Source organism: Fonsecaea erecta (assembly GCF_001651985.1).
Source record: "Fonsecaea erecta strain CBS 125763 chromosome Unknown Scaff6, whole genome shotgun sequence".
NCBI lineage: Eukaryota > Fungi > Ascomycota > Eurotiomycetes > Chaetothyriales > Herpotrichiellaceae > Fonsecaea > Fonsecaea erecta.
The window spans coordinates 1,581,537-1,601,294 of NW_017387249.1; the positions used below are offsets into that span (position 1 = coordinate 1,581,537).

Below are 19,758 nucleotides of genomic sequence, written 5' to 3' on the forward strand. Positions count from 1 at the left end.
ACACCGAGGTCGACTGACATCATTGTTGACTCCTAATCGAGAATCTGGCAGAATGATCGGACGGAGGATTTTTAGGATGAATCCCGATTCCCGTCGCTTGAATCTCGACCGCCGTGGAGTGGTGTTGTTCCGATTAAGAGGAGCTCAGCTCAGATAGTCCAATTTGAACCCACAACTTACCACGTCTCAGCTGAGTGGAAGGCTGGATGTTGATCAACGCAATCCATAGAAGAGAACAAGCAGCCTGTGACGTTCGGTGGATAAGCCTTTGTACGGCTGTAACCGCACATGGTCCGGATTGCCGAAGTCTCAAAGGAATATAAGATCGACGATCAGCATATAATTAGGCCGGGCTCCTGAGTGTAATCTGTTCTTGGACGAAGGACGTGCCGAGGCGCATCGCTAATGATACACCCTCCCAGGCACTAGCCTCCTAAGGTGCTATTGTAATAGTCCTGGGTGAGCATCCAAGTGAGGTTTCTTCCTCTTCGAGCACAACTGCGTGGGACTTCCCGAAGAGGTAGGGTTAAGTTGTTTGACTTTCTGCGCAACTGGTGCTGCTTAGCCGCTTGTTCGTCATGGTCCCCTATCGGAGGTAGACCTGGACCCGTGATGGATCGGTCGATTCAGGGACAAGAAATGAGATCAGGTTCACAGATTGAGTTTGCGCACCAGGATGAGTAACTAGATTGATCCCTCTGATAAATCTCGACCGGTCTCCGGTCAGGATTAGTGGTCGAAGATGATCCAAGGATGACGAGTGAGGGGCTGGGTTTTCTGGGACGTTGATATCGGTGCCATCTGGAGCAAGAGTCGATCAGGGAAACATGAAACAGGATCCTCGTAATATTCCTTGCTCGGTGGGTGGCTTCGATGGGATTAGCCCATTTCCTGATGCGGAAGCGCCTTGTTTGATGTCGGGTCTAACTCGCCGTCGTCAGGTTTTCTCCGTTTGCTCGTGGAGGCCGGGCGCTGAATGAGCACCGGTACTTGGTTATTGAGTGGTCAAACGCAGATCCACGCCTCGGGAGCAACGAGGTCTGGCATTGCTCCCTTTGGCTCCTGATTCTTGCGCTGGAAACTTGGTGGGAAATCATTGGATTCCAAATCAGGTGTGGGATGGCGCAGATAACCTCGGGCGAAGTCCGATTTACTCAGACTTTGTTGAGAAGGACGCCCCTAGTCGTTTGTAAGACCATCTACCTCGTCACTCGAGAATGGAAAGGATCGGGGCGAATTGTACGCCGTGGTGACAAAGCCGCCCTTCGATTTACAAGCGGGCGCATGAGAGCCACCGCACATTTCGTGTCTGAAAGAACTTCTAAAAAGGTTGGAAAAATGTCTGCCAATCAGAAATGAAGGGAGCTCACTACCTCAAACGGGTCTCGAATGCCAGAAGAAGAAAACCCACGGTTCATATCACTGGACAGCTTCTGATTACTTGAATGCTGTCGGAAGCCAATGGTAGAGAGGCGGTGAAGATCCGTTAAGGTGTTCCAGGAGCGATGTTGGGAATCCCGTGACCATTCAATCAACGGTATGAGGTACCTTGGCAGAGAGGGGACCTGCTATGTCTATTCCCGCTCAGGAAATAGGCCCTGATACTGGGTTGCATGTGCGGAGAGAGCCCACTGAAGGGTCGCATATGCTGGCATGCTGCCTGATGAGTCACAAGATGGCATGCAGATCGCAGATCCAGGTCGTCTGCTATATGGCGCTCGTTAAGGGGGCGGGGAGACAGACCCTACATCGCAAAGTCTCGAATGTCGCTGAATGCCAACCATTTCTTGAACGGGAAGTCACACTTGCCTGAGCAAGGAATACTCCAAGGAAGCTGGGGTTCACTTGTTCACGCCCTGGACCTGCAGGGGGCCAGACCTAATTGGTGACACGGGCGAGAGGTACAGAGTTTCGCGAGTGGAGAGTGCTGGCTTGAGCTGTATGGCCGATGCGAGAAGGGAGGTCCAGCACTAATCCCTGGCCGAGGAGACTCTGCGAGCCGCTGTGCAGAGAATACGAAGGTGTTGACAAAGCCGGCGGTGGAACGGGACTAGATTCACCCAAACCATGACAGAGATTTGGTGAGCACTCTGAGTCAGCGGCAGGCCGCACCGTCGACAGGCCAATCAAGGAGCCTGTCAGTCGAGCTCGAAAAGGGCAAAGCGCTTGTCGGTTGGAAGTTGTTATAACCAGGCTAGGAACTTTGTTTTGTTTCTTGTAGCGCCGCCCACGGTGATGAAGACGGGGACCAGAAGGCTACTCCCTGTGAGGCCTGCCGTGGAGAAGGCAACAGTGACCGCAGATCACACGGGTTGATATCGAAAAAGCCAGCACTATTTCTGGTGGGCCGAGTTTGGAAGTCTGGTGTCTTCTGCATTGGTTTGCGCGACTGAGAACAAGAAGACGGAAGGGAAGATCCAAAATGGGGAATCATGCGACGACGACGAAATTTGAAAATGAAATGTCGATTACCCCGTCACAATACCGGATAAACCCTCGGTCACCGTAATACGGCGATGACAGCAACATTTCGTCATTTCACTGGGGCCGCACTGGGGCTTATGTCCCGAACAGGAGTTATGCAGCGAGTTATGCCCGAGCCACTAGCCCACCCGGGATATACTTGTCCCCCCCCCTCAAACTGTGCCTAGTCGGCTGGCCTGAGGAGCTGAAGTCTTTCTCAGCAACCTGCTCAGCGGAACCTTCCCACCCGCCCAGATCATCGAAGAAGGGATAAATTTCTTTAAAAAACATAGATGTCTGTCCACGAATGCAAAAGGTTGGCGAGCCCGTGGGGTGGCTGGGCAGAGAGTTCGTTTGTGTGCTCGGCATGTCATCCTCCCCTGGATCAACTACTGAATCTTGACGCCGATCCAGGTGCAGTATCGTCGTACTCCGTTCTCTTGTCCCAATTCTCCAAGAGCGCGGGCGAGGACCACCAAGAGGCGTTCTGCGGGGAATGCTTTTACAAATTGGACAGGCCAAGACGGTGTCATAGCTACGAGTTAGGGGTCCCGCCTTTGGAAGCCCGAGCGAATACGTGGACCTAGAGCTTGGAATACTGTACCTGTAGAAGGCGCCGTGACCGCTTCGTATCACAAGCCGTCTTGAATGTGTACTCGCCCAATCGCATCTATCCACATGCGCTCGACAAGGCCCATGCCATGGCCGAATGCTTTGGCTGATGCCTGGGCAATGCGTAAGACTCTGGTCTGCCTTGCGCATTGGTCGCCGCCTTTATCAGCAACAATTGACTGCTAATAATTGCCTAAGAGTTCTTCTAGAAGTCGCGGCCGAGGATCGCGATTGGGGTCGGAGTGGTTCGACTCTCGCATTGGGATGCCCACCAACATCCATTCGAACGTCGGGTCTTCTGCGCTCGCCGTCTCGCCCTTTCTTCAGTCCGTTTCACGCGCCGTCAATCACAAGTAGAGACTCGATTCGAACGTGCCCAATCATGCCCAGCCACTTGGATGTGATGTTCGCCCCCGACTCTGTTGGTAGGGGCGCATGAAACAGCTGCTTTCAGGTCCAGAACCGGCGTCGCCAAACACTAATTGGTGGACGGCAGGGCTCCAGGCAAGCCATAGGTCGCCGTGCTCTCTGCTAAGGAGTACGGCGCGGTCTTTGCACGAGAGTAGCAGGGTTTTCGGATTCGGGAGAAAAGATATCCGACGCCATCCCCACGTTGGTGGCCATACCGTCTTGGTGGATGCGTACTCGCTTGATTGGACGTATGATTTCTCGATCGACAACTCCCACAAAGAAAATGGTCTTGCTAGAGCCCACCCCAGCTGTATGTAGCCTGTTTGGCCCCTTCTTGCCTGCTGTATTGTAGACAATGAATGCTCCGAATGTGACAGTTCATTACACCCAAGAGGCATTTTTGGACGAAGAGAGGGTTGTATTCCGAATTGGTCGATGACAGCATTGCGGCCAGAACTCGGCGGAGAAGAGAAGCCAGAGACCAGCAAGATTCGGAGAGGTCAAATCACGAGGTCTCAGGAAAGTTGATCTTGTCGTACTCCGTACATCAGGGACCACATCGACCCTGGCGCTGGCGTCCTGAAGAGATCGGGCCACGGATGCATTTCCGAGCAGACTCGGCTTTTGCTTACGGCCGACGCACCGCAAAGTGACCCAAAGTCATCACTCGTCGACATATTTTTTGGGTCGTTAATCAAGCGGCTCCGTGATTTCGCATCTCCCACGATGGCTTTTCTTGGGGTATGAGGCATTTTCCTTCCCCTCTAAGATCAAATCCACATTTCGACATGGTCTTCTGGAACGTCGGCACGCGTGATTTTCTCCAGGACCCAAGAAAGTGGCCAAGTTAGCCCATGCAACCAGCGACGGGAACTATCCGCCTTTTGTCTGGCAGTGGCCGTTATTATGCCGTCATAGTGATGAGATGAATTTGTCAGGGGGTTGAAAGAGAGAGAGTAAACGTTCTAGTGCTGCCTCGTTCGCAAGTGCTCACCGAGTCAGATTCTCGAAGAGTCTGTATACGCCCTTTCCCGTCATCACACGCCCACACGTGATATCAGACCTTCTATGATTAGAAACCTCGGCGAGGGAGAAGGTGTGTGAGAGGGAGCCTTGTTCAGCCTTGCGTCTGATATCCCTATGCCTTCCACGCCTTGTGCACCGTCTTTGCACCCCAGGTCTGCCCGCGCTTGAGGATCACTTGGTTTCTCCATTCTGGCACGTTGACCGCATTGATGAAGCGGCTTGCTTCCACGCAGAATCCCGCCCGGGCACCCCTTTCTGGAGTGTGCTCTGTTGCGGCGGCTTTGATATGTTTCCCAGTGTAGAACTGAAAGCAAGGTTCCGTGCTAAAGACATCCAGGTGCAGTTTGGTTTGGGGGTGTGATACACTAATCAGTGGCTTGAGCTGTCTCTGGCGAGTATCGAGGGGAAGTTCTGAGGTGTCCGTGTCGACCACAAAGCAATGGTCAATATCGGGCTCTGTCGCACCCAGGACGAAAGGTTTGTCTGCCTCTATACCAGGGAAATCTTCAATAGCCCCGGTCGGAATCAGTGCGCTATCCACGACCAGATACTTGGAAGTATGAAGGGTAACCACCGATCCCTCGATCGTGGGCCCGTCACTTAGGTTGAAATAGCTGTCCAGGCGCACTGTTAGCAGGGATTGGCATGAATCTCAGTCTGGATCAACCTCACCCGTGGTTTGTGACGTTGACGACGGTCTCATCACACTCGTCTCCGACCAATTCCGCCTCGTACTCCGTTTCAAGCACTGTCTTGGCCACCCCACCTTCGTCCTCTGTCGAAGCTATGTACCAGACTCTCAGCTCTACCGTGCCTGGATATCCTTCCTCCCCGTCGGGTGATACATATGTGAAGAGGACTGCTTCCTTTCCATTGCGATTGACGGGCTGAGGGCCCTTGAACTGCTTCTTACCCCAACCCTTGGTGCCTCCATGTATATGGTTTGGGCCTTCGTTTGCAGCTAGCTTATACGACTTTCCATTGAGAGTGAACTCGGCGTTCTTGATGCGGTTGGCCACGCGGCCAATGGTCTCCCCAAAGAAAGGCGAATCGGCATATGGTTCAGGGGTCGGATACCCAAGCACGATGTTTTGGCCGCCCACTTTGAACTCCTGGATGATGGCACCCTGCGGGAGGAAAGCGAAGCCAGATTCTGACGACATGCTTCCGACGACAGCGGCGGTTCAAACGTGGTATAAGCGAGACGGGGTCAGCGTTGAGCTGGTGGAGTTATAGTCGTCGACAAAAGAGGTGATAACAAGATACTTTGCATGAGAGTTGATGGGGCTTTGAGGTCATGATGGGAATTTTTCAGTGCAGTGACATTCTGTCCAATAAAACAGGCGGGGAACATATGTGGTTGCTACTGCCCATTTACCCGGCTCAGCATACCATAGGCTGAATTGAGCTTGCGATGGATTCATACAAGTGCCGAGAGGTACACTGTCTGCCAAATGGTGGTTTTAGGAAGGCGATCCACTAGACTGACCACTGAAGCTCTGAATATAAACACAAAGAACTGAAGTAGGACATGCTACGAGGCTGTTGCGGGGTAGCTGCGACGGAAGTCTCTATGACCTTTTTCCAAACACATAGAAAGAACTAGAAGAGAGACACATACGCCAAAGGGAAAAGATCATTCAAGTTCAGAGAAGTTGAAGTAGGCTCGCGCAGTCTTAAATAGAACCACAGCCGTGCTTGCATTATTCATACTCACGTAAAGAGATTGCTCTCGGCTCAATGCATTAATATATATATATATACGCTTGGTGAGGTATCCAACGAGGCATGCCAGCCTGCGTCGATCCTGGTCTCTCACTTGCCCATAAACGAGTGCTGTGACCGCCCGTTTTCGCCGTTTGGTAAATGCCCTCCCTATTCCGCCCAAAGCAGTAATCTGCACAAGAAAATAACAAGTCCCGATCCAGGTATGGTATCATCAAAAACTTGCCATCTGGTGCCATGGTACACCCAAGGCCCACTGGATGACGTAGAGCAGCTGTGAGGAGACAACAATTCCACTCCACTAGCAGAAAAGACGTTTGCCATCGAGGTCGTCATTGGTGCCGCCGTGTCCGCCGGAAGCGATATCCGCATGAACCCTCCAGTAACCCCCACAAAAAAACCAAACCCGTGCGCCCGCTTTTGGGATGCATTACATAGATATGATCGTGAACAGTCGTGTGTACTGAAAAGAAACCTCCCTCGGTTATGAAATCATGTTGGCGTGGAAGTAGCGCTGAAGATCTTCCTGACCTGCCCAATCCTTCATAGTCAGGCAGGGATTGATGGCGGCGGGCACGATATGATCCTGAAACATGGTTGGCGGGAACGAGTTCATATCGATGCTGGACTCCATTACGGGCGACTCGAATTGGTTGATGAAATCCATGCTGTCGTCAAATTCCGAGACTGGAGTGTTCCAGCTGAGGTTCGATTGAGTATGAGGAAACGAGTGGGATTTGGTGGGGATGACGCGTGCGTTCTGGGGGAATGGGCTTTGGTTCGGTGGTGTCGGGGGGAACTGGTTCAGGTTGAATGGATTCGTGAAATTGGGCCGCTGGGCAACGGGCTCGTAGATGGGCGAGGGTGCGCTGCTGTCCGAGTGTGAATCGTGGGACGGTTGTCGCTGCATGAAACCAGCGCCATCGGCGATCAGCCTCTGTTGCAGAACACTGAGATCCTCCTCGAAGACATCGCCTGTGTGACCATCTTGCTTCAAGGCTCCCAGCCTCTCCAGAATGTCGTGGGTCAAAGGAACACCGTTGGCCGACTCCTTCAAAGGTGCGCCGGTCCAGCCTAGGCCGTTCTGCGTTCGCTTGTACAACTCTTGTAGGCCGGCTACAAGTTGTGCTTGTTGGCTCTCGAGCATCTCTACGTAACTAGACATCCAAGTGTCAGAAGGCTGGTTTGTTCGGTAGGAGACCAGTTGACTTACCCTTTGGGATAGACCTTGTCGTGGGACTTCTTGCGCTCGCCGAAGACACAGATGGCATTGTCTGCTTTACAGCGACTACAGGGGCTGGCACCGTCGCACTGGTAATGAGTCAGCACGCCAGGGTATACGAGACGTGAAGCAACTGACTGACCTTCGACTTCTTTAGACGGCAGCGGTCGCAAGCCTTGCATACTCGCTTGCGAATTCCGCCGTCCATAGGTGATGAGGGTTCCAGGGGAGGGGTCATGATGGTAGCGCCCATTGCTGATCTATGTTCAGGGTTGTTGAGACCGGGTGATGATATGTCCTCAGCGACAAGGTCGGTCGACAGGTATACTATATCAAAATGGGAAGGGAGACTCGATGAGGAGGGAGACCGAGGCACGGCCAGAATATTATACGAAGACAAGACGAGACGAGACAGTCTTGGACTTCAATGAACGAGTTTGGCCTGTCAGCTTATGGAAGTATCGTCAACAATGGTATCCGAAGAGGTGGGTTTCGAGAAGCTTAGGGTGAGAGGGAGGCCATCGAGGCATGAGGCATGAGGCCTTATATCATGTGTAGTACCCAGTAGGTACTCAGAGCAAAGGGCTGGGTTACTAAGAAGACATGAGTTAGCTGGGATCCACCATGATGAGCATTTCGGACCAGGGTATGAGCGAGAGAGTGTGTGTGTTAGCCGTTCGACTTTCGTTCGAACCAGACAAGAGTCCACTCGAGGGAAGGATGGAGAGCGGGCAAAAAGTTTGATGCACGTCTGCTCGGTGCCGTACTCGTACGCAGCAACACAACACACACGTCTGCACACAAAGCAGAAAAGGTGCAAGCGACAGGGATGGAGCACGGGTTCCATGGGGTGGAGACGCAGGTCAAAGCTAACGATTAGCAAGGGGGGTGGTGGGTTGAAGATAGTTTGGGTTGGATGATGACATGATGCTGGCGTGGATCGTGACTGACTGACCTTTTTGACACTTGTTGACGCTGCATAGGGATTACGATGGCCATTCTTGAGTGGGGTGTGCCGGGGCCATACGAGCTAGGTACGAGTAGCTTTCTCTACTGCCACCGGGCACACCTCATAGTTAGGGCTCCTGGGCTCCTGGGCGCCGACCGACCGAGTCTAGGTAGGTAGGCAGGCAGGCACCTAGGCACCTAACCCTGGGAAACCCTGGAATTTCCCACTACGACTTATGGTCAGGGACCTCGTACGACTACCTGGACCCTGTGCTCGATGAACAACTGGCACATCTCGCTGCATACGCCCTCACTACTCCGTACTTTACACTAGTTAACCCATCTCCCATTATTAACCCTCTAACTGTCTCCCCCTCTCAAGCATAACCACCATTTATCCCGGCCTTCGGAACTAAAACACCCCCCCAAGCCCGCTGGAAAAAGAAAAATCATCAAGAAAAACGATTGCCCTTGCCGGGATTCGGCAACCCACCTACCTGTGCCCCCCCGGCCTAACACAGTAACCTTAGGCGCGACAAAAAGAGCGAAGAAGCGAGGCCGCCTTCTGGGCTGTCCACGACTTCCCCTTTGGTGCAAGGACGCGATTATGTGTGCGCGGAACCAATAGCCTCATCGTCTGAAGGCTTGCGCTGAGTCGGCCACACCGCAGCTTGGAATCCCAGCTCGCAATCTTTGCTTCTTTCCGCAGGAGGGCCCATTGCCCGAATACGTCATTAGGACTTCTATACCAGACAGGTGGTGACCCGTATACGGAGAGCAGTCCTTGCTGCTAGGTGTTAGGGCGCACAGATCGCAATAGCAAATGTGCGAATTTCCTCCGAAATATTACATGGCCGAAAAGCATCGAGAAAAAAGACGCAAACTCGGGGAAGGGGAAAGAAGAGCGCGGCAATAATGCCTCTCGTGATTAGTTTCGGTAACATTCTCCGTATGTAATGGTGGTATCTCTGAGTTTCTCCGGTAAGATTTATGTATTCTTGTATTGACAATTAATGTTTCCTGATTGAATAATCGTGTCTTTTGATTATCTGTTTCCTTTAGGCATCCACCAGCCTCCCCGGGGTTACTGCATTCACATTGCTTCTTGATTTAATGATGTTATCTTTGTCAAAAGGTTGAAGCCATCAGAGTCTCCCAGCTGGTCACTGACCAGCAGATATCCAGTGAAGGAACACCCAAGTCCTCTTCTGTCCAGAGGCCTCTTCCATTCGTGTCCTCCTCATGGGATCCTGGCCGGAGGAACGTTGGATCAGTGCTTTGGTCCGCCTCCGTTGCGCCTCGGATAATCATTGCTGACCGTGTTTGCATCGTGTCTGCTGCTTGAATGATCATGACTAACCCCCATGGTGCTGTTCAGATCATCGATCGCACCACGACCCGTTTTGAGATATTCTTGCTCTTCCTGTCTGTTTCATCTGTTGCCGCTCTGCCTCCCCCGAACATGGCCAACCGTACGGTGCAAGACGCCAACCAGCCCTTCGGCCACCATCCCTCGTTCAGGGAAAATGTTAGTATTATCTCCCTTCTCGGCTCGACTTGACGCCTCCCGTCGTTTATTCTCACTCTCCGTCCAAGCCCTCTTTTGCCTCCCCCGCACTCCCGACCTAGTTGCCGGATGTGACTTGTAGATAGCTACCCGTCATATCATGCGACTCTCACGGTCAACAATCACAACCACGTGGTATTTTAGGCCCGGTGCATCTTCTCCCCCGTTTTTCTGCTGCAAGCGTTGCTGACTATGTTTTCTCCTTTGAGTAGCATTGCTGGCCTCTTGTACCACCTGCGTCATGGCTGGCCCACAGGGTACAATGTTGGCCCGCGTACCTCGTACCTTCGAAACACTCCCGCAGGAATTCATTTCCTGGGATCCAGCCTTCCATTTTGCGGATAACTCCCGCGCTTCCTCTTGCGGCAGGTGTGAGCTCGGCAGCCATTGGCCTGGCACCCTAGCTCGCACTGCTGTCCTGTTGTTGGGCTTCATTCGGGCCCGCACATGGAATAGAGCATCAAGTTCGTGGCTTGTTTGGACTTGCAGCTCGAGGTATGACGTCGTTGTGGCTGGCCCCCCAAAACCGTTGGGTTCATGATATCTGATGCGACAGACTACAACCTGAGGCATGTACTGTTGTACGAATACGCAGCAACCGCACGCGCCGTTTGTGGCCTGCGGTTGCGCCCGATCACGACCCGATCGACGATCGATCTCCACCATCAAACTCTCGCGGATGTTTTACATTCCGGTTTGAAGAGTAGCATCTGTATAGCTTGTGGAAATAAAAGGTGGAGCCTAGGAGCCTTGCCTCCGCCCTTGAGTAAAACATTCGTCCGCCGTGGAGCGAGCCCGGAAGGAGTGAATCGACGATCGATTCCAACTGCGTTGCGAGGAGCAGAGATCTAGACGTCCCCTGCCTCTACAGATGCGTATAACATAGTCCGTTTCAGGACATGTTGTCGATAGGGTTGGCATGGCATGCATGCAATCGTGAATTACCAAAGCAAGGCAACCCACTGACCTAATCCAAACCCTCTGCTCCACGGACGGGATATATGCATGGGGAATCGCGGGTTGGAACCGTTGTTCCCCAATACCGACAAGCTATGGCCTCACTTGACACCAGTCCTGATACGACGAGGCCACTTGGGTCGTGATATTTAAGTCAACAGCCAACTCACCAGCCTTGGGGGCACGATTCGCTGAAGTAATCGGCGTGTGATTCCCGTCGGCACTCCACAATGGCTAACTTCTTGTAGACGGCAACCCTGGAAGAGATTCATGCAGGTCATGCTTCAAGATCAATGTCGCGTGTCGAGAGAGCTCACTCAGCATGGGCCACTCCAGCCACATACTGGCGATCGGCCCCAGATTCGTCGCCCAGCAGTATGTTTACCGTAAACAGAAGACTCGTTGTACTGTTGCAGTGCAACAGTGCAAGCTCGGTGTACGACAGTTCTGCTCACTTCTCAATGGTTCAACATAGCCGACCTCGTGACAGTTTCCTGCCCAGAACTTGAGATGGACGGACTATGATGGCGCTGCTTCAGATTGGTCGGACCGTTCGCTGCAATGGCACTCGAGGTACCAGGCGTCAGAGCTCAAGTGGTCAGTGGACGAAAGATGAGCACTGGCCTCCGATTCGCCACGGACGGCTCTGGGTTCATGCGCCAACATACCACACCTCTACGCCGAGAACCTCAAATCGTCGCCCCTCTTCGCTTAGTGGTTCGTTACCAAACGTCGGACATGATTCGCTGATGCCACTATTCAACTCATCGTCCAACCACAGGCCGTAATGCCCATCTCCGCCACCGATGGAGAAATATCCCGACTCACAGTAGATCAGGAAATCATTCACACCACTGTAAGGAAATGCTTTGAACCTGATTCGGTCGGGTGTTGAAGCTCCTGAGCGATCAAGAGCTGACTGGGAGTGTGCGGATGGAGCTTTGGTATTGGAAGGCTGCGGCAACGAGGTGGTTGATGTCGAGGGTGTGCGGCGTTCCCCACGGATTGTGGTAAACCGTTGCAGGTTCGTGGTATCAGCGCTGGGGGGAGGCGGCAACCCAGCCAACTCCAGCAAGTCATTCGACGCAGGCTCTTTACCAAGGCTCAGGTTTGTAGATAAGTCCCGCAACGTGGGCAATATGCTTGCCCGCCAGAGGAAACATTCGCCTGTGCCAAAATAATGGAGAGATGGTTTGGGCACGTCCGACAGATACGCACCAAAAACAGATCCATTTGTTGATGAAGCCGATCCATCTCTTACTACTAGGACATAGCCTGAGCGCTGTGTATATGTCGAAACGTGGGCACAGTGTTCGTACAAGGTTGCCAATGAAGAACCGTGAGCCTCTAGTGAATATGCCAGCGTCCAGTGATCAATGAGTTGAAGCCGGGGAGGGAGGAGAAGTCGGATTTCTTCGGCCAGTGAGCGCGTCAATAGTAACGAGGTTGCGGCTCTCTGGGACAATGTGTGCCTCAACTCAAGAGGAGTGAGGGGCGGAGGTTGGAAGGGAGACGCAGTTCTTCTCGGGGCAGTATAGCCACTTGACGAGGTAGAAAGGGTAGGAGCATCGAGGAGTCTGTTGACAGGGATCTCGGGAGGCTCGGTCATACGACGATAGAGGCTGGACACCACGTGCTTGACTGGGTATGCTAGATATGCGGCTGAATTGGGTTGATGAGGGTTGTCGGCGAGTGTTGGGCGGGCATTCTTGCGTTGGGAGGAGGAATCTCGTCTGTCTGGGTTTGAACTGTCGTTTGATGCCATAAGCACATTGATAGCCCAAGACGGCAAATCCTGAAAGCCTGAAAAGCCTAGAAGCGAGAGTGGTGGTACACGGCGCGAATTGTCGACGACTGAAAAGAAACAAAGAAACAACCCTGGAGATAAGTCGCAGATGGTAATGTGCCCTGGCGTGACGTTTGGAGCACATGTTTCAGCCTTGTGCGATTCAGTCCTATCAGGGCTGAGCTTAAGTCTTAGCGGTCGCCGGCTGCCGAAAGCTTGCCCGTGCCTTGAATTGGGGGGAAGGAGGGCTCAGAGTTGCCTAGGACTGTTGCGTCATGGGGGCACACACCTCGCTACACCACTCTGCCTACACTAAAGTCTGCCTGCGAATTGTTTTCTCTTGCATCCCTTGTGCCCTACAACAACGACGATGGACTGAGTATTCCAGCACGCAGTCGCCTACCCTCTCCGAACTTAACAAAATCATATCTCAACTCAATCACTCACAGTCCTGCCATCATATCCCGCCCCCGTCGCGCAGGGTCGATTTGTTGCAGCTTAGCAGCCAGACCCCGCCATCATGTTTATGATCAAGAACGGTAAGAAACATCTCTACCTGCTATCCACTCGTGGCGCTCTGGAAGCTAACAAACGTGCTCTACAGTCAGCAAATATCTCTTCGGGGACAGCTCCAAGGAAGTTATTACAGAAATCCCCCAGGGCCAACTCTACCTCGTCCGTCCTCTGTCCCCCAAAGGCTACTCTGAACTCATCTACAAAGACGCTGTCGCTACTATCCGACGGACTGGGCAGGAATATCAATACCAGCTTGTTGTACAGCGCGCGTACGAGGAGGGGGAAGAAGAACTTGCTGAGGACGACGAGGACGAAGGCGCCGAGGGTCTAGACAAGGATGAGAAGACCTTTCTCCTTGATCAGAGTCTTCATTTTCGATCAGAGAGGCGGTCAGGTGGTGAAACAGTCTTAGCCTGGCGTGACTTGAGCGGCGACCCTGGAGACCTTTATGAGTTTGTATGCGACGCTTCAGTCCAGGAAGAAAAGATTCAGACATTTCTTCTAGCTGCGATCGACTGCCAATTCGAAAGAAAATACCGGAGATCCGCTCAGAGGGCTACAGAGGCTGAGCTACAAGAATTCTACTTCGACTCGGACGACGCAATCCCGGCTGCGAGTTCAGTATCTGCGCCTCTCGACCCCAAACCCACCTCCAAGGAAACAGCAGAGAGAATGGCGAAGGATGTCAGAACACCTACCAAATCAAACCAGGGGAAGTCGAGAGACTCCGCTCCGACGGAGGCCCCCGTCGCAAAATCGGCTCCGCGGTCTGGAGAAGTCCTCACTAAGCAAATCGGGGAGCTACATCTCTTTGACTTCACGTCAGGAACTTTCGTTCTTCAAGATCCGTCCGTTGTGGCTGTTGTGACAGATCTTGGTGGCTGGCAATACTGGCTTCAAATCACCAGTTCCAATGGCAGGGAATGGCTCGGCCAAGCTATAGTACCTGACATCAATCCGGTATTCAATTTCGACTACCTGTCTGCAATCTTCAACCACTACACTGATGATGGCTCCGCGTATTCCTGGCTGCTACGGTTTAAGGATCAGGCCGTCTTGGAGAACTTTCAAGAGGGTGTCATGCAGGCGTTGTGGGAACAATTGAACGAGACGAAGTGGGCCAAAGTGAAAGACCAAGATCGTGAATACGTCTTGGAAGCCTTCAATGACATGACTATGAATGATGCGAATGAAGCCGAAGAGGAAGTCGAAGAAGAAGAAGATGAGGAGGAAGAGCAAGGAGAGCGTCCACGAAGTGAGCACTATGATGAGGACGAATCTGAGGAGGACGTCGAACTGGACAACCAAGATGGAAACGTCAACTCCCAACTCGCTGTTGGAACCAAGAACGATCGATCCTTCGTAATTCGCGGCTCTAAGATTGGTGTCTTCAAACATTTGCCCAACAAACATCTCGAGTTCACCACGAACATATCTAAGGTCGAGACACCCAAGGGCAAACTCTTCTCCCCCACCAAGGTCATGCTGCACCAAGAGGACCAGAACATGGTGTTGCAAGACCCTAACAACCCCCATTCGCTCTATCGCATGGATCTCGAATATGGCAAGGTTGTCGATGAGTGGAAAATCCACGACGACATTGCTGTAAGCAATTTTGCCCCGGAAACGAAGTTCTCTCAACGGACGGCAGCACAATCATTTATTGGTCACAGCAAGAATGCCCTCTTCCGCATCGATCCCCGTGTCTCGGGCAACAAGTTGGTCGAAGCACAGCTCAAACAATACCTTTCTAAAAACGACTTTTCCGCAGCTGCCACGACCGAGAAGGGTTACATTGCGTTAGCATCCAACAAGGGCGATGTCCGACTGTACGACCGTCTCGGAATCAATGCCAAAACCCAAATCCCGGCCCTGGGCGAGTCAATTATCGGCCTCGACGTCAGCGCCGATGGTCGTTGGATCCTCGGAACCTGCAGAACCTACCTCATCCTGATTGATAACCTACAGAAGGAGGGCAAAAATGAAGGCAAACTAGGATTTGAGAAAGCCTTCGCAAAGGACTCGAAGCCTCAACCTCGCCGCCTCTGCCTGAATCCAAACCATGCAGCACAATTCCAGCACGAAACAGGCCAACCTATCTCATTCACGCGCGCCCACTTCAACACCGGACTGGACAGCCAGGAGACTAGCATCATCACTTCCACGGGACCCTTCCTGGTCACCTGGTCGCTGAGGAAGGTCCTCGAGGGTAAGAGAGACCCTTATCAGATCAAGCGCTACGCGGCGGAAGTCATGGCAGACAATTTCGAATTTGGTAGTGATAAGAATGTTATCTTGGCACTGCCTAACGAAGTCGATATGGTGAGTCGCAAGAGCTTCAAGAAGCCTACCAGGGAGAGTATTATGGGTCCGGCAGCGAGGGTCTCTGGGGTCGGGATGACCCCGAGGAGAAGTGGGAGGCAGAGCCATTTGAGAGACGAGATTGTGAACAGTCCTTACTAGAGTTTTGAGGACGACGGATGCATGGGACACTTGAGATTTTGACAATGTGTATTCGGTTGGACGGGTTGGAATGGTTCGATGGTGGACTGCTTGCTGCGGAAGACTCAATTCTTCTCCCGTGTTTTGTTTCGTGTTTTTCTTGTCACCTTCCTCTCCAGGCTTTGAAATGACGATCTCTGTCGATTGATACCCCTTCAAAGCACACAAGGCGTGGGAATTCAGATACCCAGGTTTAGATGAGAACATACCCATCTTAATGATGAGTTCTTGGTTTTGGTTTTGGATCGTCCCGGTTCTAGATCTAGTCCAGTAGTTTGGCTCTATCCATCTGGATACGCACACATATATATCTATACGTGTATGTTTTTGTATCTGTCTGTTTTGTTAACTTTTCTCAATGGTCCCTTTGCATACATGTTGGAAGTTTGTAATGGTAGGTAGAAGGCGTAATATATAGATATAAAAATACAGATAGATACATCCCTGTTATTCCTCAGGGAGTAGGACATGTGATCGGATGTTGTGAAGTGCATACGCTGTTGTTCCTTGTGCTCCGTCCTGTCTTCGGCATTTGGTACCCCGTATCCTGCTCGCAATCGAGTTCCCAGCGTGCCGCATGCTTCGGGTGTCTTCGTTCCATTTCGGTCCAACCGGGGCCAAGAAAAGAAGAGTCCATGAGTGTTCCGAGTGTGGTGACCGAGGCGGGACCAAACAGGCCTTTCCCTGGTTTAGAACATTGTCGACGATGTTCGCCTCCTCTTTCCTCCGGACTCTGTGTGTGTGTCCGCCTTTCACGGGCGACATGTTTCGCTCTCTGTGCATGACTGGCCACCCATGTTTTTTCCCCGTGTGCGAATTGCGTCGATGACGTATCCAGCGTAGCAGTGATAAGCGATACTCTGTCTCGAGTCCGAGGCTAAGCTGTGCTGCATGCCTCGGAAGGTTCTGCATGGAGCAGCAGAAGTTCTGGGAAGTGATGATGACGGGGTCAAATAGACCGCCGATATTCGCAAAACTTTCTCAACCCGAGTCGCCTTGCTCATTTGCACTCGTTTCCTCTTTTGTATCCTCCATGACCTTTTCACATTTGGCTCGGAGCTCCTCGACTCCATCGACCCCGCTCCACCTGTCCAACACTTCTGCGACATGGATATACTCTCTCTCAGCACCCTCCTTTTCTCCTCGATCAATCATTTGTTGCAGCCGCACAGGAGCATTCAGCGCCCATTTGACGCTCTCTTTTTGTGTCCTCATCCGCCTCGCCTCCATCGACTTCGCTGCCCGCTCACCATCCGTTGTGCCTGGGCCAAACTCTTTTACAACTTTTAACAACCGGTCCAATTTTTCCCCCAACAATGCCACACTATCAAGGCTGGGATTTTGCTCACTCTTCTGTCTGGCCAGCACACTCGCTCTAATGTCTTGCTCCTTTTCCTTGTGCATCCCTTTCTGCATCTCAGCGATCGTCCCCACCGCTTTGATCAGCTTACTGTAATTATCGTAAACCAATGCCTTCCTCTCGCCGTCGAGTGTCCTGATTTCACTGACCAGTGAACTCTCGGTTTTCAGAATGTCACGCAGACTGGCAGTTTTCAAGAGATCGGAGACGAAGGATTCGGCGTCAAAGCTCGGGTCGTCCAAGTGTGCCGCGAGGGATGAGCTTGGAGCCTCCGGTATGGCAGTGGAGGTGGTGGCTATCGTGGAATCAGAGGTCGTAGAGGTTATGCTCGCTGTGCGGCTTATATCTCGGTGCTCGTGACTTGCGGCAGAAGCGCCTTTGGATTTGAGGTTGTAGTAGTCTCGAAGGGCTGCACGATTCCGCCGTTGCGTTGTCGAAGCGGGACTTGCCAGAGTGGCATTCTGTTGTAAAGAGGGAGAAGAAGAGGATGCATTGTTCCTGGGCAGATCGAAGGAGGGGCGAACTGAGGACGAAGGTGTCCCACCCGGACTGCCAATTGACGGAGAGGTTATCCTTTGAACAGGATTTGCCGGGGAGTCACTACGAGCAGGGGCGATGGTGGCCATAACACAGCTCGGGTTGAAGACAAAGAGAAAATGACCTCTGCTACATGTTGTGGTGCCCGTCAAAAGAGTAGTGGATGTTTGGAGACTGTGCTGGTAAGACCGCAGGTGGATTCAATGTCTGCCGGCTAACCTACCTTGCAGCAAAACTTGGCTATGTGTAGAGCCTCACTAATTAGCAACCCCTTACCACGCCAGCCTTATCGAATCAATCACGGGTCTTATCGTTCCCTCAGCCTCAGTCTCCATTTGGGGGAGCTATCTTGAGTCGAGAGAAAATATATGAACGAGATTGAGTTCTCCGGCTCGAGCTTCGCCTCCGATCACAGCTTCCGTCCACAGTGTTCAATATCGTCAACAGGAAAGTCTGCCGGTAAACTACCGAGGCACCTATTTCGCTGACAAGACGCTTTATCTCTACGTGTATACCGGGTTGGGTACGGGGAAGCGCATAAATGAAAGACAAGCACGGACAGCAACGGGCGTGTGATCGCTGCCATGCAACCAAGGAATGCTGTCGCCGATCAAATGGTTCGTTGGTTTGTGAGAGATGCCAGCGACTGGGCCGACTTTGCGAAACTCGCCGACAGGTGAATCGACCTGGTCGCAAACCTCGAGCCCAGAAAGCCTTTCTAGCAACAGCAGCAAATTTGACCCAAGACCCGATCGCTTTGAGTTCCCAGGCCTCTCCCACAGATGCTTCCATTGCCCCTGTTGCTGAGGCCGTTGCTTTGTGTCGGCTCCTGGCTATGCCACAGGATCTGTCTGCCTTCGTCGGCCTGACACCCCCCGAGCAACAATCTCTCCTCGTTCTATTGGACAAGGACAGGTTCTTTGGACGATTTGTGCTGGGCCCGACTTTTCAAGATGACCATTTCCGTGCCATTATCTCGCGGCTATACACCGCCACGCCTCTGCTGAAAGACGCCTTCCTGGCATGCGCTGGCATCTCTGCGGACAGCTCAGCTCCAGGCATACTGCAGCTCAACAAGACCTACTACTACCACAAAGCCACGTCAGGCCTTGGCACTTTTCGTTCCTTTCAGATCACCAGTGCAGGAGATATATCCCTCTATTTAAGCCTCGCTCTGGCGGTCTTGACCTTCAACATCCACGTGGTCGGTGGCAGCGCCTTCCGCGTATGCAGATACACGCTCCCTGCGCTCGCATCTTTGAACGACTGCCGTGCGGATATTGATCATGACGATTTCGCGTTCGTGGTTTGTATTCTTCAAGTTGAACTCGTGGGGTGTCTGTTTCGGCATGAAGTGCCCACCTTTAGATTCCGAATCCGACCTGAAGGCTTAATGAACCGGTACCTAGGGCTTTCCGTACCGCTGCTTACCTACGGCTACGACCTCTGCGTCCTGTCCAACAAGCTCCACCACGCCGACAAAGACGACCGTCAGAGTCTGCTGATGCAGTTGCTGTCTCTCGAAGCCAAAATCTCTGCATGGCGACCTACGCATCCGTCTGACTTCCTGAGCCGATATTCCCAGGGGGAGGTGGCACATATGCTTTCCCAGGTGCAAATATTCCGTCAGAGCCTATTGTTAATCGCTCATCGACTCCGGCATCCTTATAGAACTTTTGTGGACCGCTCTGAAGTACTTTCTGACATGATTTTCGAGCAGTTCGACTCTATCTACAGCCTGGTCAACAGGTTGGTCGTGTCAATGGACTTTGCCTTTCTAGTGGCAGCTTTCGAGGTTCAAGACCCAGCAAAACGACAAGATGTTCTGGAAAAGTTGGGCCTATTCAAAGATCTCTCGGTAAAGTACCGGACGCGGCTCAAATCAATTCTGTACACTTTCTGGCAGACGGCAGATGAGAAATCTGGGCTGCATTGGTTTGATTTGAGTCGCTACCTGGCTCCATATCTGGATTAAGCCTGCACATTCATCACTTGACTTTTCCATCCCTCTCGGAAAGAAAGTTAACCTTGGCCGGCTGCCTCGACTACTGGTGTCACCATTGGACAGTTCTGGCTCTCTTCCGGCTACGAGACATCTATGGCACCTAGTGATGAGAAACACGGGA

The 19,758-nt window shown here is 52.3% G+C and overlaps 6 protein-coding genes across 6 annotated transcripts; 2 read left to right on the forward strand and 4 right to left on the reverse strand.

The window, feature by feature from the left end:
- Positions 1-4,624: 4,624 nt before the first annotated feature.
- AYL99_07601 (hypothetical protein) lies at positions 4,625-5,675 on the reverse strand (the record flags this gene model as incomplete). The annotated part of the gene is made up of 2 exons (XM_018839110.1): positions 4,625-5,126; positions 5,185-5,675. 2 exons carry the CDS (start codon positions 5,673-5,675, stop codon positions 4,625-4,627), a joined length of 993 nt encoding a protein of 330 aa, XP_018691878.1.
- A 1,046-nt stretch (positions 5,676-6,721) lies between these two features.
- On the reverse strand, positions 6,722-7,712 carry AYL99_07602 (hypothetical protein; the record flags this gene model as incomplete). Its single annotated transcript, XM_018839111.1, has 3 exons — positions 6,722-7,394; positions 7,451-7,548; positions 7,602-7,712. 3 exons carry the CDS (start codon positions 7,710-7,712, stop codon positions 6,722-6,724), a joined length of 882 nt encoding a protein of 293 aa, XP_018691879.1.
- Positions 7,713-11,583: 3,871 nt separating this feature from the next.
- On the reverse strand, positions 11,584-12,696 carry AYL99_07603 (hypothetical protein; the record flags this gene model as incomplete). Its single annotated transcript, XM_018839112.1, has 1 exon — positions 11,584-12,696. The coding sequence occupies one exon, from the start codon at positions 12,694-12,696 to the stop codon at positions 11,584-11,586; it is 1,113 nt and encodes a 370-aa protein (XP_018691880.1).
- A 541-nt stretch (positions 12,697-13,237) lies between these two features.
- Positions 13,238-15,696, forward strand: AYL99_07604 (hypothetical protein; the record flags this gene model as incomplete). Its single annotated transcript, XM_018839113.1, has 2 exons — positions 13,238-13,256; positions 13,322-15,696. The coding sequence occupies 2 exons, from the start codon at positions 13,238-13,240 to the stop codon at positions 15,694-15,696; spliced, it is 2,394 nt and encodes a 797-aa protein (XP_018691881.1).
- A 1,020-nt stretch (positions 15,697-16,716) lies between these two features.
- On the reverse strand, positions 16,717-17,721 carry AYL99_07605 (hypothetical protein; the record flags this gene model as incomplete). The annotated part of the gene is made up of 1 exon (XM_018839114.1): positions 16,717-17,721. The coding sequence occupies one exon, from the start codon at positions 17,719-17,721 to the stop codon at positions 16,717-16,719; it is 1,005 nt and encodes a 334-aa protein (XP_018691882.1).
- A 746-nt stretch (positions 17,722-18,467) lies between these two features.
- On the forward strand, positions 18,468-19,607 carry AYL99_07606 (hypothetical protein; the record flags this gene model as incomplete). Its single annotated transcript, XM_018839115.1, has 1 exon — positions 18,468-19,607. One exon carries the CDS (start codon positions 18,468-18,470, stop codon positions 19,605-19,607), a length of 1,140 nt encoding a protein of 379 aa, XP_018691883.1.
- Positions 19,608-19,758: the final 151 nt, after the last annotated feature.